This window comes from Xyrauchen texanus, chromosome 5 (assembly GCF_025860055.1).
Source record: "Xyrauchen texanus isolate HMW12.3.18 chromosome 5, RBS_HiC_50CHRs, whole genome shotgun sequence".
NCBI lineage: Eukaryota > Metazoa > Chordata > Actinopteri > Cypriniformes > Catostomidae > Xyrauchen > Xyrauchen texanus.
In genome coordinates, this window is record NC_068280.1 from 5,876,480 (window position 1) to 5,899,176 (window position 22,697).

The 22,697-nt window shown below is 38.9% G+C and overlaps 1 protein-coding gene and 2 non-coding genes across 3 annotated transcripts; all 3 read right to left on the reverse strand.

Moving 5' to 3' along the window:
- Positions 1-680: 680 nt before the first annotated feature.
- Positions 681-18,232, reverse strand: tsga10 (testis specific, 10). The gene is made up of 16 exons (XM_052127107.1): positions 18,152-18,232; positions 17,818-17,973; positions 15,851-16,030; positions 15,441-15,518; positions 13,251-13,402; positions 11,893-12,008; positions 11,601-11,755; positions 11,352-11,407; positions 9,899-10,067; positions 7,987-8,097; positions 7,657-7,842; positions 7,030-7,197; positions 3,341-3,543; positions 2,457-2,561; positions 972-1,154; positions 681-711 (listed from the first exon to the last, which is right to left on the reverse strand). The coding sequence occupies exons 1-16, from the start codon at positions 18,230-18,232 to the stop codon at positions 681-683; spliced, it is 2,130 nt and encodes a 709-aa protein (XP_051983067.1).
- trnar-ccg (transfer RNA arginine (anticodon CCG)) lies at positions 5,416-5,488 on the reverse strand. The gene has a single exon. It is a non-coding gene; the product is annotated as a tRNA-Arg (tRNA).
- trnar-ccg (transfer RNA arginine (anticodon CCG)) lies at positions 5,662-5,734 on the reverse strand. The gene has a single exon. It is a non-coding gene; the product is annotated as a tRNA-Arg (tRNA).
- Positions 18,233-22,697: the final 4,465 nt, after the last annotated feature.

Consider the following 22,697-nt stretch of genomic DNA (forward strand, 5'->3'; position numbering starts at 1 on the left):
TTTCCATGTAAATAAATATAGTATGGTACAGTTATTAAGTTGGGTCAATGCCATATTCATACGAAGGATGGGCACTTGGCAAACCAGATTTCTGAGCACTGGGAATTTGTAAGGTTTTAAAGGAACTAGATTTTATGTCAAATAATAATAATAATAATAATCTCCAGCACTACTTCTCACTAATACTTTTCTCTTCTCTTGCATAGACTAAAAGCATAAAAAGTCACATAATGCCATTTTTGTAATTTTTTGTGCATTGTTCTGGAATAATTCATGCTAATACTTTCTGTACATGCATAGTGGAAAACTCTTCACATTTAACATAATCTGTTAATTTTCAAGAACACTGGTAACTTCACAGTTGTCTTGATGTCTTTATACAAAATACATACAAATGCATTTTAATAAATAAAAATTATATTAAAATGAATCAAGCAGAGTCATAGATTATTATCATTATCATCAAACCACTCCTAAATGATTTACAACTTTTATGCTGTATCCTTCAATTACAAACACAGACATTTTCTGAAAATGTAAAATCTTAGACACATTTATTGCTTTATGGAAAACCTTGACCAAGATGTCACAGTAAATCTGATCACATCAGTGTCTTGTGATTTTCTTCAGACAGAATCCAGCCAAAACATGGATGATACAGTATGTGCATTGAGAGCTTCTCAGCCATAAAGTTCCCTGAAAGTCAGACTCCTGTAGAAGAATAAAAATGTATTACAAAATGAAGAGTAGATAACAACCGGCACCATCACTAATGACAAAAATAAAGCTAGAGTGACAAATACTGTCCATTAGTACTAATGTAGCCATGCATAGTGTTTCCAAAAATAAAATTAAGAGATAATATAGAAATTAAAGATCATTCGTAGGGCCATAAACGTTGATTCCTGATTATGCACAAATTATGTGCTGTAACCCCAGCCATCACATTTAAAATAAAGTTTGCAGTTTACCTTTCGTGATAGTGTGACTGAAGCAGAGGGTCATGTATGTTGTGATGAGAGTGTTCTGGAGACCAGGATCTATGAAGGCTCAGAGAGCGACGATGGGAAGGGGATGATGAGCGCATAGTGGAGGAAAGGACAGGAGATATAGCTGAGAGACCCTGCCTGTGCAACTCCTGTACTGCATGCTCCCTGAGAGAGTGAGTGAGTGAGTGAGTGAGTGAGTGAGAGAGTGAGTGAGTGAGAGAGAGACAGACAGACAGAGAAACTTAGACAAATACAATTTTATTTTCTAATCAAGTCCTTCTTGTAATAAGGATGAACCATAATCCATGGATAAATAAATCTAATATAGTTTACACACATAAAATCTCTGTCAATTTCAATGCATTATTTTTTTTTTTGAACAATGAAAGTGAATGGTGAGTGAGTCATTCTGCCTAACCTCTCACTTTGTGTTCCATAGTAGGAAAAAAAAAAAGACATACAGGTTTGAAACAACACAATCTCTCTTTTTTTATCCCCATTACCTACATTTCTTAGTAGGTTCTTGTGGTGGCGTGGTTACTCACCTCAATCCAGGTGGCGGAGGACAAGTCTCAGTTGCCTCCTCTTATGAGACCGTCAATCCGTGTATCTTATTACGCTGTTCGTTGTGCTTGACACTGTAGAGACTCACAGCAGGTGGAGACTCATGCTACTTTCCGCGATCCACACACAAATTACCACACGCCCCATTGAGAGCGAGAACCACAAATGCAACCATGAGGAGGTTACCACATGTGACTCTACCCTCCCTAGAAACCCGGCAAATTTGGTTGCTTAGGAGACCTGGCTGGAGTCACTCAGCACGCCCGTGATTCGAACTAGTGACTCCAAGGGTGGTAGTCAGCATCAATATTTGCTGAGCTACACAGGCCCCGGAACAACGTGATCTTAATGTTTTGTCTTAATATGTCATTAAAGAATTAGGAAACATGCTATGTTGAAATACTGGCTTCTCCGATAACTATGCTACAGCCAGTATATTCCACTTATTCCACAGAATTTTCCATTGCGGGCCGGAATTTCTGTTTATGTTTTGGCCAGTGTGATCCTGCCCACTGCTCACTCACCAGTAGTATTTCGACACACCGGGTTGCAAGATTTGAACAAGTTTTCAGGCAAACAACACAGCGTGCTGCAGCCATGGAAGCCAGCAAACAAACTGGATCAGAGATAACAGATTCCACCTGACCTAAAAAGCCTCACCATCAATCTAAAAACAACCATGACCAGAGGCGTAGTAAGACAAGGATAAATATTGGAGATGCCTTTAGAAGATGGAGACAGCTTAAAGCCCAGAAATCCTATAAAACATTCTGACAACCCGCATGAGCTTCGATTCTGGGGTGGGGCAGACAACTCTCCAATATTATGAATTTGGACTGCAGTACCCATTTCAAATGCTTGTTGTCAATCTTACATAAAGCACCTTTAAGGTTTGTGTCTCACCTGTCAAAGCGCTCAGTGGACAGGTGTCTCTTGGTCGAATCAAGATCTGCCTCCAGCTGGGCTGATCGTGTCCTCAACTGAGCCATTTCCCTACTCTGACTACTTCTGTGGGAGAAAAGATTGGGAGATATGAATGAATGCACATGTGTGTTGCTGTCTATGAGTGTGTGTGTGTGTGTGTGTCCCAGAGGCCTAATGCAGTGTTTCCCAAACTGGGGTGCGCGTAACACTAAGGGGTACATGAGGTAACGATGGGGGTATGCAAATAACATTCTGAAATGTACTGTTCTTTCTATTTCATCACAGTCTAAAATAACATTCAAACCCAGTTAATGTATTTCTCACTGGCAAAAATTATTTTGAGTGCCCTCTAGTGTAGAAACACCAAAACGGTTGTGTCATAAAGGTCAGAAGAATATGCAATGAAATAACCCTATCTTTTGCAGTTAAAAAAATGCATCTACTCATGTGTCGTGCATCACACAAGTATCTTTTTTCGCATAACATTGAGTGAATTTTATCTATGCGTTAGAGAAGGGATACGCAAAAAGATGTTGAATGTTTGAAGGGGTATGCCACTGTAAAAAGTTTGGGAAACACTGGAATAATGGATAAGTGTGTGTGTCCATATGTGAGTGTGATGAGGAGGAGGGCATGGCCAGGCCGTGATGGTGCATGGCCGGCGCTTAATCAGCGGGAGAGCAAGATAAATGGGAGCCTAAGGCGCCAGTTTGAGGGAGAGAGACACACACGTTGCCACGTTGCATGTGTGTCTCTCAAACTCGAACTGGCATCTCCAGCTTCCCTTTATCTCGCTCTCCCGCTGATCAGATGATTCAGCACCCAGCCACGCCCTCCTCCTCGTCACAGTGTGCTACACTCACACTTTGTTGTCATCCATACTGAGTATGTCCTTCATTAATTGTATTTCAGTCTGTCTTTCCCGAGAAGTAAGTTGTCTCTGCAGCTCCTTTTCTCGTGCAGACATCAGCAGGCTCTCCAGACTCTTAACAGAGAGACGTTCACTGGCCAACTGCTTCTGCAACTGTTCTACCTCTGAATGGCATGACTCCAGCTCATGCTGCACCTGAATATATAACACATTCATGTTTGGCATGTCAGACTAGAACTGCAGATTATCTGTTCCTCTGACAGTTTTTTTTAGCAATATGCAAAAGAGAAATGACTGTAGGCAGCCTAAAGATGCTCAGGCATGCCACTTGCCCAATGGCATAATGCAGTCATTACCAATCAGAGGGTGTGCGTATCCCAAGGGGTACATAAGCAGGTTCCAGTAGGTGTGCGAATAGAACTGGATAAAGTGGGTTTATGTCCCACCTGTGTAGTGTTTGAAGGACAATCTTTATGCGGGTGCAGCAAAATCATCAGGTTAATTAGCAAAACAGCTAACCAAAACAATCACAGTGGAAATGTAAGCGCAGCGTAGTTCTAGCAGGAAGACTAGCAGCTGTACATCATTGCACCATTAGCTGGGTAATTCCCAGCCAATCACATGTAAGCCATTGCTTTATATGTCTGCTCACAATCTATCACATTGCTGTTTCAGTGTGCTAACACGGCAACCTCCACCACCCCACCACCACCAGTTGAGTCCCGTCCTGCACGTGGGTAGGCTCCTCGCCCCTACCTCCTATCCCCGGCAGGAAATGACAGTTCCGAGTACAACTTATTCAGACCGCCAGACGGGGCCTACGCCAAAGAGAGACATTACTTTTCTGTTTAATATTCATCAAATAAATGTCATCTTAAATTTCACTCAAGTCTGCAAGTCTTCCTGATAGAACTGCCTTGCTTGTGCTTCTCTGCCAGTTTTGTGTATGGTAAGCATTATACCATCAATGATCAGAATGTGGGTAGTCCAAATTTGAGATGCTCAGTCATTCCACATGAAAGAGGCATGATAAGGCATCAGCACACCCTGTGATGTTGACTCAATGTTGATTGAGCAGGGTTGATTTTAAAATCCCTAAATTAACCAATTAGAATTAGTGGATGCTTACATTGTCTTCTATCATGTGTAACACATAAGTATCTGCTAACATCTCAGAAAATGTTCTTTAGTGTTTCATGACCCTTAAAATGGGTGCAACAAATTCAACAGGTTAATTTCCAAAACAGCTAGTCAATTACAGTTGAACTGCCTTTCGTAAGCTTTGCTGCGAGTTTTGTGTACAATAAGTATCATACTATCAGTGATTGGACTTTGGGTTGTGTGGTGCTGATATGCTAAGACAAAACGCATGCAGGGGGCCTAGTGGACTAATAGATAAGGCATCATATTTTGGAGATAGGGATTGTGGGTTCAAGTCCCACCTGGGTTGTGTATTAAGGACAACCTTTATTTGTGTACAGCAAAATCATAAGAATAATTTGTAAAAAAGTTAGCCTTTCATATTGGAACTGCATACCATCTGCTTCTCTGTCAGTTTTGCATGAAATAAGCAGCATACTGTCAGTGATCGGACTGTGGGTTGTGTGGTGCTGAGATGCTAAGGTAAACTGCATGCAGGAGGCCTAGTGGACCTAGGCAACAGCCGTTGAAGCTGGGGGTTGTGAATTCAAGTCCCGATCATACCATCGGAGATCAAACTGTGGGTTGTGTACAACACAATATTGTTATGCTGGTTATTTCACACAAAAGTGACAGAGAGGCATGTGGTATGAAAGGCTAACTTTCCTACAAATTAACCTCATGATTTCACTGTACACAATTAAAGTTAGCCTTTCATACATAACCCAGGTGGGACTTCAACCAACAAACCCCCAGCTCCAGAGACTGATGCCTTATCTATTAGGCCACATACCTTGAGATATTATGCTTACTGCAAGCAAAACTGACAGAGAAACAGATGGTATACAGTTCCAATATGAAAGGCTACTTTTTCTACAAACTAACCTTATGATTTGCCATACCTAATTAAAGGTAGCTCGTTATACATGACCCAGGTGGGACTTGAACCCACAATTCCCAGCTCCGGAGGCTGATGCCTTATCCATTAGGCCACTGGGCCTCCTGGTAGTAGTTGATCTTAGTATGTCACTCAGAACCACACAACCCACAGTCCAAGCACTGATAGTATGATGCTTATTGTACACAAAACTGGCAATTAAGCATAAGAAGGGCAGTTCAAATGTAACTGGCAAGCTGTTTTGACACACCGATTTGAAGGTAGATCTTCCAACACAACCCAGGTGGGACTTGAACCCACAATCCCCAGCTCCGGAGGCTGATGCCTTATCCATTAGGCCACTGGGCTACCTGGTAATAGTTGGTCAGTCCAAGCACTGATAGTATGATGCTTATTGTACGCAAAACTGGCAATTAAGCATAAGAAGGGCAGTTCAAATGTAATTACCAAGCTGTTTTGATGCACTTATTTGTAGATAGATATTCCTACACAACCCAGGTGGTACTTAAACCCGCAATCCACAGCTCTGTAGGCTGAGGCCTTATCCATTTGGCCACTGGGCTTTGTGCATTCAGTTTGTCTTAGAATTTCACCACCACACAACCCACAGTCTGATCACTAAGAGCATACCGCTTACTGCACGCAACACTGACAGAGAAGCAGATGGTATGCAGTTCCAATATGAAAGGCTACATTTTCTACAAACTAACCATATGATTTGCCATACCTAATTAAAGTTAGCTCTTTATACACAACCCAGGTGGGACTTGAACCCACAATCCCCAGCTCCAGAGGCTGATGCCTTATCCATTAGGCCACTGTATGTCAGCACCACAGTCCGAGCACTAATAGTATGAAACTTTTTGTACACAAAACTGGCTATTCAAGGCTGAGGTCTTATTCATTAGGCCACTGTGCATGCAGCTTGTCTCAGCATTTCAGCATCACACAACCCAAAGTCTGATCACTGACATTATGCTACTTATTGCACACAAAACTGACAGAGAAGCAGATATGATATGCTACCTTTTCTATAAATTAACCTTATGATTTTGCTGTACCCAATTAAATTAGTCCTTGGCAAATGACCCAGGTAGGACTTGAACCCTCAATCCCCAGCTCCAGAGGCTGATGCCTTATTAATGAGGCCACTGAGACTCTTACAAGAATTTTGTCTTAGCATGTCAGCACCACACAACCCACAGTCTGAGCACTTATAGTGTGATGCTTATTGTACAAAAAACTGGCAATAAAGTATTAAAGCAGATGGGACTTGAACTCACAATCCACAGCTTTAGAGGCTGAGACCTTACCATTAGACCACTGACTTATTGAGTAAAACTGACAGAGTAGCAATTTAACACTGTAAAAGCACCTTAAGTCTTTCAAAACTCTACTATAAGCTTTGTGTTTGGAAAATAACTTTAAGTCTTATGCACAGTGTAGTAGCTCTGAGCTGGTAACTCAAACTTTTATTTAGTTTCACTATTATTATGCCGTTCTGATTGTGGAAACACTAACATCAACCAATGTTTGTGATGTAAGTGTACTCTAAAGCACCTAGGAAATATCTGCTAAAGTTACGTTTCATACACACGCTCTTTCACACCCTCTGCAGTATTAGACCAATCCTTTGGACTCACAGCCTCTTTGCTTGCATCCAGTTTGATACACAGCTTTCTCGTTTTTTCTAGGTCAGTCTGCACCTGTGCGTGCTCAGTCTGAGCTTGCTGAAAATCTTCCTCCGAGTGAATGAGCTTTCGGTTCAGCTGAGATAGCTGACCATTACAGTTTTGCTCTGCACTCAATGCCTGGACACAGCAACAAACAACTTTATGAGAAATGTAGTTACACTTCAATGTTTATACAACGTATTATACAATTATTTTATACTGCAAGATACACTATAGTATGTTAAGTAAATATAAAATAACAGCAAGCACACACTACAATATTGAAACTCATTGCCCTTTTGAACATTTAAAGACTTGGACAAATCAAAGACTAAGTGTGTCAATTACAGGATCAGTTTATTGTTGTATCTGCTATTAGTCATAGCATGTCTCACAAGTGTGCACACTAGAAGAGCATCAGCGATGGACTGTTGGCAGTGATCTGGGGCTTTAAGTAACAGAGTAGTTGCAGACCTAAAACATGAAAGGGCGATGAGCTTCAGTCTTGAATTGCACGCATGGATCATGTGAGTATCTCCTGGATATTACCACCATTATTACTGTCACCACCAATATCATTATGACCAAGAGGCTGACCTCTTGTAGGCTGATCTCTAGGCTGTCTGCTCTTTCTTTGAGTCGGAGTATCTCTGAGTTAGAGTTCCGAAGGTCAAGACGGAGTTTTGTGATGGTTATTTCAGACTGTTTGGCCTGTTTCTCCCAGCTCTCTGCCTGAAGAGATGCTTTCCTGCGAGACTCTTGCAAATCCCTTGATTCACACCCCTAAAATAGAGATGCAAACAAGACTATAATCAAAATGGACTAGGTAGCCTACAGTAAGTATGCCAATAAGGATAAAATACTGTCAAATGTATATAGAATGTGCTTGTCATCCATTTGACAAACCTTTTGTTTAAGAGATTCTACCTTAGCAGACAGTAAATCTTCAGCGCGTGAGATGTTAGCAATGTGATCTTGTACTTTTCCCTGTAAGTCTTCTATTTTCTGATTAGCTTCATCCAGCTTGAGCTGTAGAGCCTGAAAATAAAGAAGGAAAGAGTTGGTTAGGGGATACTTTCAACATTATACAATGTACATACAGTATGTATGTGGTAGTGTTGGGTTTGAGTCCGAGTCAAGTCTGAGTCTTTAAACAATCGAGTCTGAGTCCAAAAGGGGCAGAGTCAGACTGAAGTCCATAATAAAACTGTCCTTCAACACACTTCTTATTGCGTTCTGTTGACATTTCAGTTATTTGTTGCTTTTTCCCCTCCAATTAAATATAGACTAAATAAAGTGAAAGCTGTGTTCGTCATTTCTACTTAATTTTCAATCTGTCCTTTCAATTGAGTTTACGTTTATCTTAAATTATCCCTATCTAAAGGAATAATATATACTGAGATTTATTTTTGTCTCTATCTTTCGACTGGTTTGGGAAAATAATGAGTCAACACAGAAGAAATTAACACTCGCTGAGAAGTTACATCTCACGATTTGACTGCAAATGCTACATCCAAAAACACTGGTAAAGCCTTTAGGACTTGTGACTTGTTTAGTTTATAGTACATTGGCTACATACCAGTCTTTATGTGTTCGTTGTGCCAGCCACCTCGGTAATCAATGTTTTACAGAAGTCTCTGTAGTAACATTCAAGTGTATTGGTTGACTGAGTGTGCCAGTCTGCAGGTGTGTTTGCTCAACATGGTGAAACAAACTCTGGTTACATCTATATCAGGGGGTGCTACAAATGCTTGCAGACAGAGAGTCAATTTATTTCTGTTTCGTTATTTTTATTTATTTATTTTGTTCATTGCATCACAAATCAAATGCCATGGACTCGGCTGGACTCTGAAAAAATCGAGAGTCCTAAAGCATCGAGTCCGCTTAAAGTCCAAGTAAAATATGCATCCGAGTCCGTGACAAGTCAAAGTCCATTAAAATTGGACTTGTGACTCGGACTCAAGTCCAAGTCCAAACTCGAGTACCCCAACTCCAGTATGTGCTAAAACTGATAAGGCATCCCCTAAATTGGGTCACACATAAAGGTCTAATTAAGTGTGTGCCCCCCAAAAATGATAGATAGACAGAGCTTATGATAGTGAGTTTGTTTACACTGTATAAACTATTAGCTACCAGCAACATTTACATAAAGTATTCCTATCCCTCCAGTACAGATTAGGTAGAGTGTTGCTTCCTTGCAAAACCAACAGACACTGTCACCTATAAGTCAATATACTCAGCATCAGTTTTAAGCAGGCTGGACTTGTGGAGACATGGCAAAACATTGATTACACTCTACCTAATCTGTCCTGGAACATGTTTCTTTTGTTTTTGGATTTTTTTTCCCCAATTTGGAATGCCCAATTCCCAATGTGCTCTAAGTCCTCATGGTGGCGTAGTGACTTGCCTCAATCTGGGTGGCGGAGTTGCCTCCGCGTCTGAGACCATCAATCCACGCATCTTATCACATGGCTTTTTGACTGTGTTACCGCGGAGACCTAGCACCCGTGAAAGCTTCATGCTATTCTCAGCGGCATCCATGCACAACTCACCACGTGCCCCACTGAGAGCGAGAACCACATTATAGCGACCACGAGGAGGTTAACCCAATGTGACTCTACCCACCCTAGTAACCGGGCCAATTGGTTACTCAGGCAGCCTGACTGGAGTCACTCAGCATGCCCTGGATTTCAACTCGTGACTCTGAATATGGTAGTCAGCGTCTTTACTTGCTGAGCTACCCAGGCCCCTGACCTGGTATATGTTAATTACATTTGCAAATTGAATCACATCAGAGGTCTTACCTAATTTATTGAATTACCCTAATAAACAATTGTACCTGGTTGTATAGATGTGCTCTGTCGAGGTTGTCCCTGAGCATAATATTCTCCTGCAACATGTTATCTTTGACTTTCATCACTGTGACCACCTCCTTTTCAGAGTCTGACAACTTCCTCCTCAGAACATCCAGCTCTCTTTCTCTGCCAACCACAGTCTCCTTCTGAGCTCTGGAGACAATAAGTCACATCATCAGGGAGGTGGCAACATGTGTGCTGGTAACCCAGGATTCTAAATGTAATACCGTGAAGGGATAATCCAAATTATTTAATATTTGACCATATTTGAGGATATGCATCCAATTACTTTTTAGGGTTTATTAGCCTTACTGAACAGCAATACTTACACTAACTGAGAACTTTATTTAGAACACCCTTTCACCTACTTATCCATGCATGATTATCTAATTAGCCAATCATGTGGCAGCATTGCAATCCATAAAATTGTGCAGATACAGGTAAGGAGCTTCGGTTACTGTTCACATCAATTATCAGACAGGGGAAACAATGTGATCTCAGTGATTTCGACTGTGGCATGATTGCTGGTGCCAGATGGGCTGGTTTGAGTATTTCTGTAACTGCTGATCTCCTGGGATTTTCACACATAACAGTCACTAGAGTGTACTCCGAATGGAGCCAAAAACAAAAAATATCCAATGAGCGGCAGTTCTGTGGACGGAAACGTCTTGTTGATGAGAGAGGTCAACGGAGAATTGCCAGACTGGTTCGAGCTGACAGAGAGTCTATGGTAACTCAGATAACCACTATAGCACAATAGCATCTCAGAAAGCACAACATGTCGAACCTTGAAGCGGATGGCCTACAACAGCAGAAGACCACGTCTGGCACTTCATTAGGACCAAAGTATTCCTAATAAAGTTCCCAGTGAGTGTACATACAGTATCACATTCTCAAATTCAGAAGAAAAAACATTTGTTTTTAGTATTTAGTACATGTTTTTAGTATTATCTTTACTGAGCAAAATATATAAACAAGACAACTTCTCAAAATACCACAGAACTTCATTCTAGACATTTATACATACAGGCAGTCATTGCACTAAAAGAATAAAAGGAAATGCAGCCAGTAACACTAGTGTTAGCTAATTATGGCTAACACCAAACATTACAACAAATTTGAGAGAGGCTAACTGAAGTTAACTGTGGGTCACACTCTTCATCACCAACAAATTTGACACACAGAAAGATCCAGGCAACAACCCCTTCATATACAGCGATGTACCCATTGATAGTCAAAGTGTAAAGATATATTTATTGTGTTTTTTTATTTATGCCCTGGAATCAAAGCTATAAATAAACATTTCCTTCTGTAATAAGTTTATACATTGATGGTGATAGCACACTGTGTAATGACAAAATTATACAGTATGCTATACTTTGGTAACAACCAGTAGTAAAGAAAAAATTACTCTATGATCCTGAACAGAGAACTCACATCAGAGTTGTCTCAAGATCCTCAGATCTTAACTTCACACTCCTGATGGTTTTCTCCTGAAAATAAACAGTGATATGCAAACACATACATTGGAAATGTACACTGTAAATTCTTTCCACAAATTTGTATTTAATACTCAGACAAACATGAACAGTGGAACTTGTGCAAGTGGGTTGGTCATGCAATGTGTCGTCCATACCAACTGATCAGTGATCAGAGACTAAGTGAAAATGTGTCGGTGTGTGTTACCTTTTCATCCAGTTGATTATTTGCTCTACAGAGCAGATCAGTCTTCTTCTCCAACTGCACCTGCAGTGTGTTTCTGTGCTGGTCCAGCTCTGAGATTCTCCCCTGCAGAATGCTTACATCTTCACACAGAGCAGTCACCTGCCATGCCAGAGACTCTGATACACACAAAGAAACATAGACAAATCAAAAATTACGAGTTGTATCAAAAAATGATATGCATGTTGGCACAATATCATCTCATATAAATGTACCGGTTTAATGAACGCACTGATTACATTTCTTCTTTTCTCACCATTCTTTTCATCCAGCAGTTTGTTTTTCTCCTGAACGTTTTGCAGCTCTCCAATCCTGCTTGTCAGTCTCCGTTGATTCTCACTCAGAGAACTTTCCATCTGATTATTTGTTAGTCTGTTACACAGGTACAAAGCAACAGATAAATAATATTCAGCACAGACATGTAAAAGTTCATATGTAGTAAAGCACAATAAGGTAATGTGTAACAGATATTGTGATTCAGAATGGTAATGAACTTGCATCTGAAGGAATCAAATGGGCATTCAGTTCATCAGCAACTCCCAAACCTCTTTGCTACAAGCTACAACCATTTCAGATTCTTCATTACATTCTTTTCAGAATCCAAGTCAATGTAAATGTCTATTTATTTATAAAGCACGATTAAAAACAACAGACTGTTGACCAATGGGCTGTACAATAATCAAGTATAAAACACTGTATAAGGAAGATACCAATGAACATACAACAATACAACATGTAAAATACTAACAATTAACTAAAAAGCAGCCATATCACACTGTAGCTCATGACCGGTTGCCCTCTGAAGAAAAGCAGAGTTGAGTCTGGCCTGTACCTGGATGGGAGACCTCCTGGAGAAAACTAAGGTTGCTGCTGGAAGAGGTATTAGAGAGGCCAGCCTGGTGTGCTGTCTATTTGGCTCCTAATGCCCCAGTATAGTGATGGGAAAACCATAATGTAAAATGCTCAGTCCTTTGGATGAGATGTTAAACTGAGGCACTGACTCTCTGTGGTCATTATAAATCCCAGGACACTTCTTGTAAAGAGTAGAGGTGTAACCCTGTTGTCCTGGCCAAATTCCCCCATTGGTCCTTCTCAATCATGGCCTCCTAATAATCCCCATCCATTAATTAGCTCTATAACTCAACTCTCTTCTCCCCACCAATAGCTGGTGTGTTGTGAGCATACTGGCGCACCATCCATGTGGTTGAGGAGAGTCCCCTGATCACTGTGTAAAGTGCTTTGAGTGTAGTGTCAGAAAAGTGCTATATAAATGTAACATTGATTCATAAACTCTGTTGGACCAAATGCCACAGAAGAAAATAAGATATGATTTCAGCTGTGATTTAAAAATGAATGAAGAAGGGGCATTTCTTATGTACAAGGGTAAGCTGTTCCAGAGATTTGGGGTGGATACTGCAAAAGCCCTGTCACCCATTTGCTTTAACCTGGACCTGGGAACAATCAAAGTTCTCTGTTCAGATCTTGTGGGATTATGTACAGTAGCTGCAGTATATTAGAAAGGTAAGATGGGGCTAAACCATTCAGCGATGTAAAATCAAATAATATGAGTAAACTTGTAAACACTTAAAGTATTGGTATTGATTCCTTGTGTACCTGCGGCTACTGCACTCATTCCTCATGTGGCTGAGCTCCTCATGACTGGAATTGAGTTTTCTGGCAAGTGTGTGAACTTCCTCCTCCAGACCAATTATTGTCTCCCTCATCTGAACTTGCCTGCTCTTCTGTTCCCCCCTTTCCTGCTCCAGCTGTGACACACACACCACCACTACTAATAATAATGACACTAGTCCATTACAATAACGGTGTATTATGTTTTGGTGAGGGTTTATATTTTTGTTTGAATTTATCTTTTATTTTTTGTGTAATTGCTACCGTTCTTCCCATAATTGAGTTATATTATGACAACAACTATAGTCAAAGTATATTATGGTACAGTACAGTATAGTATACAGTAGTATGGAATACTGTAGGATAGTATAGTATTGTCAAAATTGACTGTTGACTGAATACTGTTTTTTTTAGCTAAATTAATTTATATTATGACAATATCTATAGTCTTAACCTGTTGATATGCAATTCCCCACACATCGACGTCACTCTGCTTATGTTTAATATATAATTTACCATCTATAAATGTAATGAATGTTAACAAATTATACATCTTGTCAAAGGTCTAAAGGTTCAACCTTGATATCCGATCTTTGTTTCATGATAGCAATGCTCCAGAAACAGCAATTTAGTTAGTTGTGCTAAGAATACAAATGAAAACATGCAATATCAAAACGGGACTTCTTATATTTGTTATGAAAACACGGTCGCCAGATGAATCCAGTTCAACACACTTGGGTCAATTGTCCATGACAAACGTTCATTGATAAACATCCAGTAGCACTTGTTGTCCATAAATCTGAGAAATATTGATATATTCTCCATTGTTTACATGAGATCTCACCTGAAAGAATTACCATTCGTCATTGTTCTTCAACAAACTGCAATCTGAGCAGCATTCATGTTGTAAAACTGTATATGATCTTATATATTAGAATCTCATAAACAAAATGGACTTGTTTGGGTCAACATCCTCATGGTCGCTATAATGTGGTTCTCGCTCTCAGTGGGGCACGTGGTGAGTTGTGCACGGATGCCGCTGAGAATAGTGTGAAGCTTTCACACATGCTATGTCTCCGCGTTAACACAGTCAACAAGCCATATAATAAGATGCATGGATTGATGGTCTCAGACGCGGAGGCAACTCCGCCACCCAGATTGAGGCAAGTCACTACGCCACCATGAGGACTTAGAGCACATTGGGAATTGGGCATTCCAAATTGGGGAGAAAAATCCAAAAACAAAAAAAAACCATATTCCAGGACAAGTTAGGTAGAGTGTATCTATCTGCACATCTCAATGTTTTGCCACAAGATTGTTTTTAAAAAATGTGGCGTAGTTTTATTCATAATAGCCAAGCAGTGCAGTCAGATTTTGTGTCGTCTTGAAAGGCGGAGCCTTAATTTTACTCTGTACGCTTCCAAAGATTTTTCAGAGAAAAAAGCTTACAGGAACCTCATTTTCAAATTTGAAACGTAACTTCTTTAGACTTGTGGCTTTGAGAACATTGTATTTCTGCACTGTCTTGGTACTTTTATTATAGTTTTTTTAGATTATAAAAACATGTTCAGCATAAAATATTTCTATTAATATAAACTTCTGCTTCTCTAACTTAAGAAAATTACAACATATATTAATTCTGGGGAATAAAGCCCAAAATGTATTCTTTCAAAAGATACTACAACTGTGTCCATACTCCAAAGGGTCAGTAAATACAACCATTTAAGTTCAGGTATGTCATTTTCATGGTTGGGGGTGCGTATCAACAGGTATGGTATAGTATGCTACAGTAAGGCACATTACTGTAAAGAACAGTACAGTACAATACAGTAAAGTTTAGTATAGTTACAATAGATTGCTACTATTTTTCCTATGATTTAATTATATTATGACAAAATCTATAGTGTGGTGTTGTGTAGTGTAGTAGAGTAACATCACGTCACATCAATATGGTTTAACTACTGTATTTCACAGATTATATTTACATTTATATATATTCATTAAGCAGATGCTTTTATCCAAAGCAACTTACAAATAAGGAATACAGCAATAGTGATTCATCCTAAGGAGGCAATAATACAAGAAGTGCTTACAGTTATCATGTCTGGTCAGATTACTGACAGATTACAGTTGTCATCACTGGTCAATGGTAGTCCATAAAGATGGAGTTCTTACTGTGAGTACAGCAGCCTGCAGGTCCTCCACCCTCTGCTCCAGGTGAGCTCTCTCACTGATGGCCGTCTCCTGAGAGATCTAAGGCAACGTGCAGTTCAAAGGAAACACACATTCACTCAGCGGGCTTAAAAAAGCACATCTCTCTCCTGGTAACATTGCTTCCCTCCCCAGTGAGATGACTCAATTAATTACTGTGCTCTAGTGAGGAACTCAAGTGCGTAATAGATTTTCCTTCAGTGCTCCCCAATAACAACTTCATCAGATGGATGCAAGTGAATGTGAATACACAGACATGCACACACTTGTAAACAACCTCTTAAACAACTATGAAAATGGATTCAGAGAATCCAAACATCGGACCATGAGCTTGAAAGGTGAGATCAGAGCTGACACTCCCTCACTCTGCTCACCTTGAGTCTCTCTCTCAGACTATCTCTCTCTGTACTCATGCGATGGAGGTCTGCTGTAGCCTCATCCCGTTCAGCTTCCAGTCGTTTTAGAACACTCTGAGCGGTCACACTGCTCTTGCGCCCTCGCACCACCTTTGACTTCATCACCTCTCGCCGTAGATTTGCTATTTCCTCTTGAGCCTGCAGAGGGAGATTGAGGCCACACTTTTCAGTAAATAAAAATGGTAGCTGCCATTTTCAATTATAAGTATGCTTATGACAGAGGTTTTTATCCAAAACAACTTACAGTACATTGAAGATATACCTCAACATTGCCTGTTGAGCAACAGGAACTAAGTTAGTAAAGGTGAAAGTGGCTTTCGCTATATATATTTTATGGACAGTCCCCCTGGACAAACCTGGAGCCAAGTGCCTGAGAGGTCAAGTGGCCGATAATGATCTTTACCAGCGTTGACCTTTAACCACTAGGCTAGACCAACCCAAAACAAAGCACTCTTATACCATTTTTGAAGAGATATTAAAGGATTAGTTCACTCAAAAATGTTTATTCAGTCACTGTTTACTCACCCCTTTGTAGTTATAATCCTTTATGACTTTCTTTCTTTTTCTTAACAGAAAGGGAGAAATTGTGTAAAAATGTTGTGCTCAGTGATGTCACACAATGGCAGTTTATGGTCACCACCTCTTCAAGATTTACAAGAATGCAAAAGTATAATTCATTATTCCATGAGACTCGTGAGTGTTATGGAAGCATACGTTAATGTTTGGTGCGAAATAAACCGAAATCGAATGAATTATTTCGTGAAAATGTTCAATGACCGTTGATGAAACAATTCACGCAGCCCCTTGTGACATTGGGACGTTCTAGCGAAACCTTATTTTGTTTATCTAAAAACAGGTTCTCCACGGCAATAGCGACAACAGAACACAACACATCTGCACACAAAACTGATAACAGAACTTTTCTAAATATGTCTGAAGAGTTTGTTGTCGAAGATTTGATGTATTTCTATGCCCAGCCTTATTTTTTTGAGCGTACTCGGAACTCAAGTACTTGGAAAACAGAAACATAGAGGAGGCTACAGGCAGCCACAGTCACACCATGTCCTAAATTGACAGCAAACGACACAAGATAAAAGGTATATTTTCTATGGTAATCAGAGTTTTTGTCCTAAACAGCCATGACGAGCAAAGGTAAATTCTATCGATCGCTTGTTTTCTATTTTCGGCATCACACAGGTAACTCTGTCCACTGTGAAATGGCACTGTTCCAAAAACTTAAAAAAAAATTATAAATAAGGCTGGGCATAGAAATGCATCCATTCTTCGAATACAAACTCTTCAGACATGTTTAGCAAGTTCTGTTCTCTGGATTTTGTGCAGCTGTGTTGTATTGTCTCTATCAAAGTGGAGTACCTGTTTATAGATAAACAAACGATTTTTCACTTGAACACCCCAATGTTGCGAGGGGGCTGCGTGAACTGTTGCTCTCGTGCCCTATTATGAATGTGCACAGGAGATCAATGGTCAGTTAACATTTTCATTAAATTATACAGTAGATTTCGGTTTGTTTCTCATCAAATCTTATTGTATGCTTTCATAACAATCATGAGAATCGTGGAATCATTTATTCGACTTCTGGAATATACTTTTACGTTCTTTTGAAGCTTGAAGAGGTGGTCACTATAAACTGCCATTGTATAACATCACTGAGAACAACATTTGTTTACAATTTCTCCCTTTGTGCTAAGAAAAAGAAAGAAAGACATGTATTGTTATAACAACACAGGGAGTGAGTAAATAATAACATTAATAGATAATGCAAATGTGATTTTTATTTATTTATTATTATTATTATTGTTTTATAGTACATCAATCATTCCCATTCATGATAACACACATGATACAATTTTGAAAAATCATGATACCAAGCTCCCAAGACTTCTGGAAGGCGTGGTTCTGTCTACCTGCTGATAGTGCATTCTGGTTTTGTCCCGTTCAGCAGTGAGAACTTTAACATTGCTTTGGATCTCTGAGATGTGACGCTCATACTTCTCCAACATGTTCTGCAACTCATCTCTTTCTCGTAAAATCCTCATCAGCTCTGAGTCATACGTGCCACCCTTTAAAAAGACATTGATGGACAGAGAGTGTTTTATATTGTATTACAACACTCAAAATACAAAACCAAATGATTATGGTATGATGTTGAATGAAAATAAAAACCCATCTAACTAACATTCTAAGCATTCGGCATCCACTAATCTCACTAATACACCTGCAATGCTGACTTATCAGTACTTTAACTGGTGAGTGTCTGGTGGGACTCCAGTTGGTTGATGCCCCTCTGATGGGGCTGGTAGAGCGACGAGACCTCAGCATCCTTCTATGTTCCTCAGCCTCTTGCTTGTAGTGGAATCTTCCAGAGAATGCAGAAAGCTGTCCAAGCCACTGTACTAGCCAGTCTCCAGAACTTGCTTTCTAACTGTGCATCTGGACGAAAGAGTCAAACAATGGTTAAAAACGGTAAAAACTAAACTGTAAAAACAGAAACACCTCTCTGAGCCTCTGATACTCCAGGTTTTAGATCCTGCACCTGTCTTTGGTGCTGTCTCTGTTCTTTTTTCAGCTCTGTATGTACTGCTTCTGCTCTGAGTTCAGCTGGGTCTCTGGCTCATTGTTTTCCTTAAAAAGCTTCAGTACATCACTCTCCTTGATACTGACAGATAGAGAAAGAGTCGGACAGAAAATATGAAAATCATCGCAACAGTCAAAGTAAATGTGAGGAACAGGAGAGGTACATTTGGAGACAAGGTCTGCTTGTGACACTTTGAGAGGGATTCAGAAAGAAGAGACTGAACGTTTAAAACTGGGTGTGTGGAAGAAAAAAACGTGGTTGTACCTCCGTGTCCTGTTTTTTGTTGATCAGCAGAGTTCAATGTCTTTCTGATTCAGTTCTGAATCAGAGTTGCCCTCTGCTGGGCCACTTTTGTCACTGCAACCCACACAAATTAAAAACTCCAATAAAATTATTTTTAAAGGGATAGTTCACCCAAAAATGAAAATTCTCTCATTATTTACTTACACTCATGCCATCCCAGATGTGTATGACTTTCTTTCTTCTGATGAACAAATGAAGATTTTAAGAATATCTCAGCTCTGTAGGTCCATTCAATGCAAGTGAATGGTGGCCAGAAATTTGAAGGTCAAAATAGCACATAAAGGCAACATATAAGTAATCCATACGACTCCAGTGTTTAAATACATATATTCAGATGTGATATGATAGGTGTGGGTGAGAAACAGATAGATATTTAAGTCATTTTTTATTATAAATCTTCCTTCCTCTCAGTAGGTGGTGGTATGCACCAAGCATAGCCAAAAACAAAAGTAGAAGGACGTGGAAGTGAAATTGGAGATTTATATATAAAAAAGGACTTAAATATTGATCTGTTTCTCACCCAAACCTATCATATCTCTTCTGAAGACATGTACAGTATTGAACCACTGGAGTCTGATGGATTCATTTTATGCTGCTTTTATATGGTTTCTGGATCTTCAAAGTTCTGGCCACCTTTCACTTGCACTGCATGGACCTAGAGCTTAAACATTCCTCTAAAAATGTTAATCTGTGTTCTGTAGAAGACAGAAAGTCATACACATCTGGGATGGCATGAGGGTGAGTAAATGATTACATAATTTTCATTTTTGGGAGAACTATCCCTTAAAGGAGAGCATCCGTTTCCATATGTCTCACAGTTCAGTTGACCAACTTTTAACACTAGAACGCATAAGTAACTTCACCCCCTTAAATGCATACTGTATGTGTGTCATGTGGTTTGATTCTGTATTTTCTGTTGAGTCAATTTGATTGGCTGCAACAACAACAACAAAAAAGCCTGTAAAACAATTCACAGGCCTGGGAGTAATGCCAGTGTTCAATGCTTTGAATACCACAGGAATCACATATTCAGTCTAGGGGGTAATGATGTAAATTCACTTAAAATAAAAAATAAAAAATCTTCAACTACATTTTAAGTACGTTTAAATAATAGAAGACACCTTAAATTAAAAAAATAAAATACAAATAAACCTCTTATTTTATTAAATGTAATACCATTAAACAATTTTTTGCTGTGGTTTTATCACCCTGATTATCAACAGGATGTTAAGATTTATTAGTTACGTTTCTCAATATTAAATCTTAGGCGAAGGTTGTGATGGGAATTAATAGTTATATATTTAAATTCAGCAGTAGCTACTATGTTTCGTTTGAATCTACTAAAAGCAAGTTGCCTCAAGCAAATCTCGTTAGTTACTTTATATTTCTAAATTTTAATAACAAATTCGGCAGAGGTTACCATGGCAACAAAGATACTACGTATGCATTTGTCACTGAAAACAAGTAAAACACAATTAAACTAAAATGGTCTAGTGCAACATGATTGCTTCTACAAAACTGTATCGATGAAATAAGCAATTTACTTCAAAAGTGTTTTTTTTTTTTTAAACATTTACATCCCAGTATATTTGATAACAAATGGCCCACCGTTGATTCATCATTCACAGTTGATTAGACATTTTTTAAATGCATTACCTCTTGCTGTAGCTCTGGTGAAAGGAGTGTATTCAATTAAATCAAACCCCATTAAAGCTCTTTGGCACCACCACAGCACTACATTAAACTACAAGTCAACATCAACAAGAAAAGACAACCAATCAAAAAACGCCTTCTTCCTCCGTTTGCGTCTGTTGCCTTGACTACATGGTTAAGCACGCTCACGCCAGAGAATACTCAGAAGAGACGGGCAACTTATATTAAAATTAATGTGAGAAAGTGGAACGCTCAACCGATGAGCTCTGGGCAACCAACGGTCAACAGATGTAGAAATGAAGTCCCGCCTTAAAGTTAAAAGAGCCATTCACCTTTTAGATGTAATCATTGCCTGTCAATCAACTCGAGAAAGCGCATACGTATTAGCCATACTAGCCGGGAAAATAGTTTTTTTTTTTTTTTTTAGCATAATCCGAGGTAAAGAAGAACAATATAAGATACCAGTGATGTCGGATTTCACTGCTAATTTGAAATATGTTCTTTGATCGCAATTGTGACCAACCGTTTTGTAGATTCCGGTGTTCCCTCATACAAGTAGATAGGAGCTGCACTGGCATGACTGGAAATTGCCTCCCGGGAGCGTTCCAAAAATGGCCGAAAGTGGACTGACTAGGTAGAGAGACTTTGTTTGGAGTCATTCTACAGAAACGTCCACTTTTGAGTAATATCTAAAAATACTAATATATATATATATATATATATATAAAACCTAGGTTACATTTATTGGTAAGCCCGCTGGTTTTACGAATCCACATAAATGTCAGCTTAACAGATTTAATTATTATATTATTATTTTTGTCACTGGTGTTACTTTATAAAGTTTTTGGAACATTAAATACATTTGACAAATGTTATTTCTCAATCTATTCTACATATGTAGTTCAGGCACAGAAGGATTATTTTAATGTAAACAAAATAATTGTTTTTTTATTAATTTAAATTAGGTTTGTAAAAAGTATGTTTGTGTGACATTTGCTCATTTACATCATCATATCTTTGCTATAATATAAAATATTTGATGAACAGTAATACAAATATAATGATACAATCCAATAAAATACGTACTCTTGAATAATCACTTAATCACTCAGCAGTCAATTAATATAAAATAATTTAAATGTTAAAATATGACACAAACAAAAAACAACACTGGAAACACAGTGACACAATGAAGATCGAAAGATTGCAATCCTCCAATATTGATTACTGGATGAGTTTAGAAGCATAGTTAATTTTTATAACAAAAAAGATTATCACTGACACTTAGAAATATATCTATAACTTTAAGTATTTAATACAAAAAACTGCTTTAGGAAAACACTAAAATATCAACAACAAAAAAGCACACATTCTCAAGCTCATATGGCATATGTGTAGTCTGCTAATACATCAGTTTGTTGGACTAAGAAGGGACAGCTTGGGACTTCAGCTATTAATAAAGTGCAAAAGACATGGTGCCTTTGCACCTTTCTGTCAACCACCTCACTTTAATGTCCAGGTGCCCCATGATGAAATCCCAGAACTCCTGAAGGCTCATTTTTTATTTATTTATTTATGCGCAAGAGAAAAAATAAACCCTTCGGCAAAGCTTGTTCAATTAGAAACACTATTTAGAACAAAATTGTGGCACGATATTGCAGACAGTAAATAGACACGAGGGACGATAAATACAAACTATAGACAATGTAAGTGTAAAGCAGTGTGACATCTGACAATGACACAAAATGTATAAATAGACCATAATATTGTTTTAAATGTTCAATTAACCCTTAAATGCATGGGTGTTTTGCCAAACATTATTACTTACAAGACCCAACACATATACACTGGTGGCTGAAGGTGGTTGAAGGAGATTATGCATTGATATCATGCAACAAAAAAATGAATGTCAATCTAGTCTCCCATTCTTTCTCAGCTTGTACTTAATGTACACTAGCGACCAAAAGTTTGGAATAATGTACATATTTTGTCCTCAGATACACATAACACATAAGCCATCCTGTACATAAGCTCTTTTCACAGGCATGTTTTTGATTGTAAACCGATGCACAACATAATTCCATTAGTACACTCAAATGACAATAGTCATATCATACTGTTCATGTGTTGTACTTGCTATAGTTTACTTCCATGTTGTTTCTTCCTCATATAGCAAAATAGGGAGTGGTGGCGTAGTGGCTAAAGCACAGGGCTGTTAATCAGAAGGTTGTTGGTTTGAATCCCATGGCCACC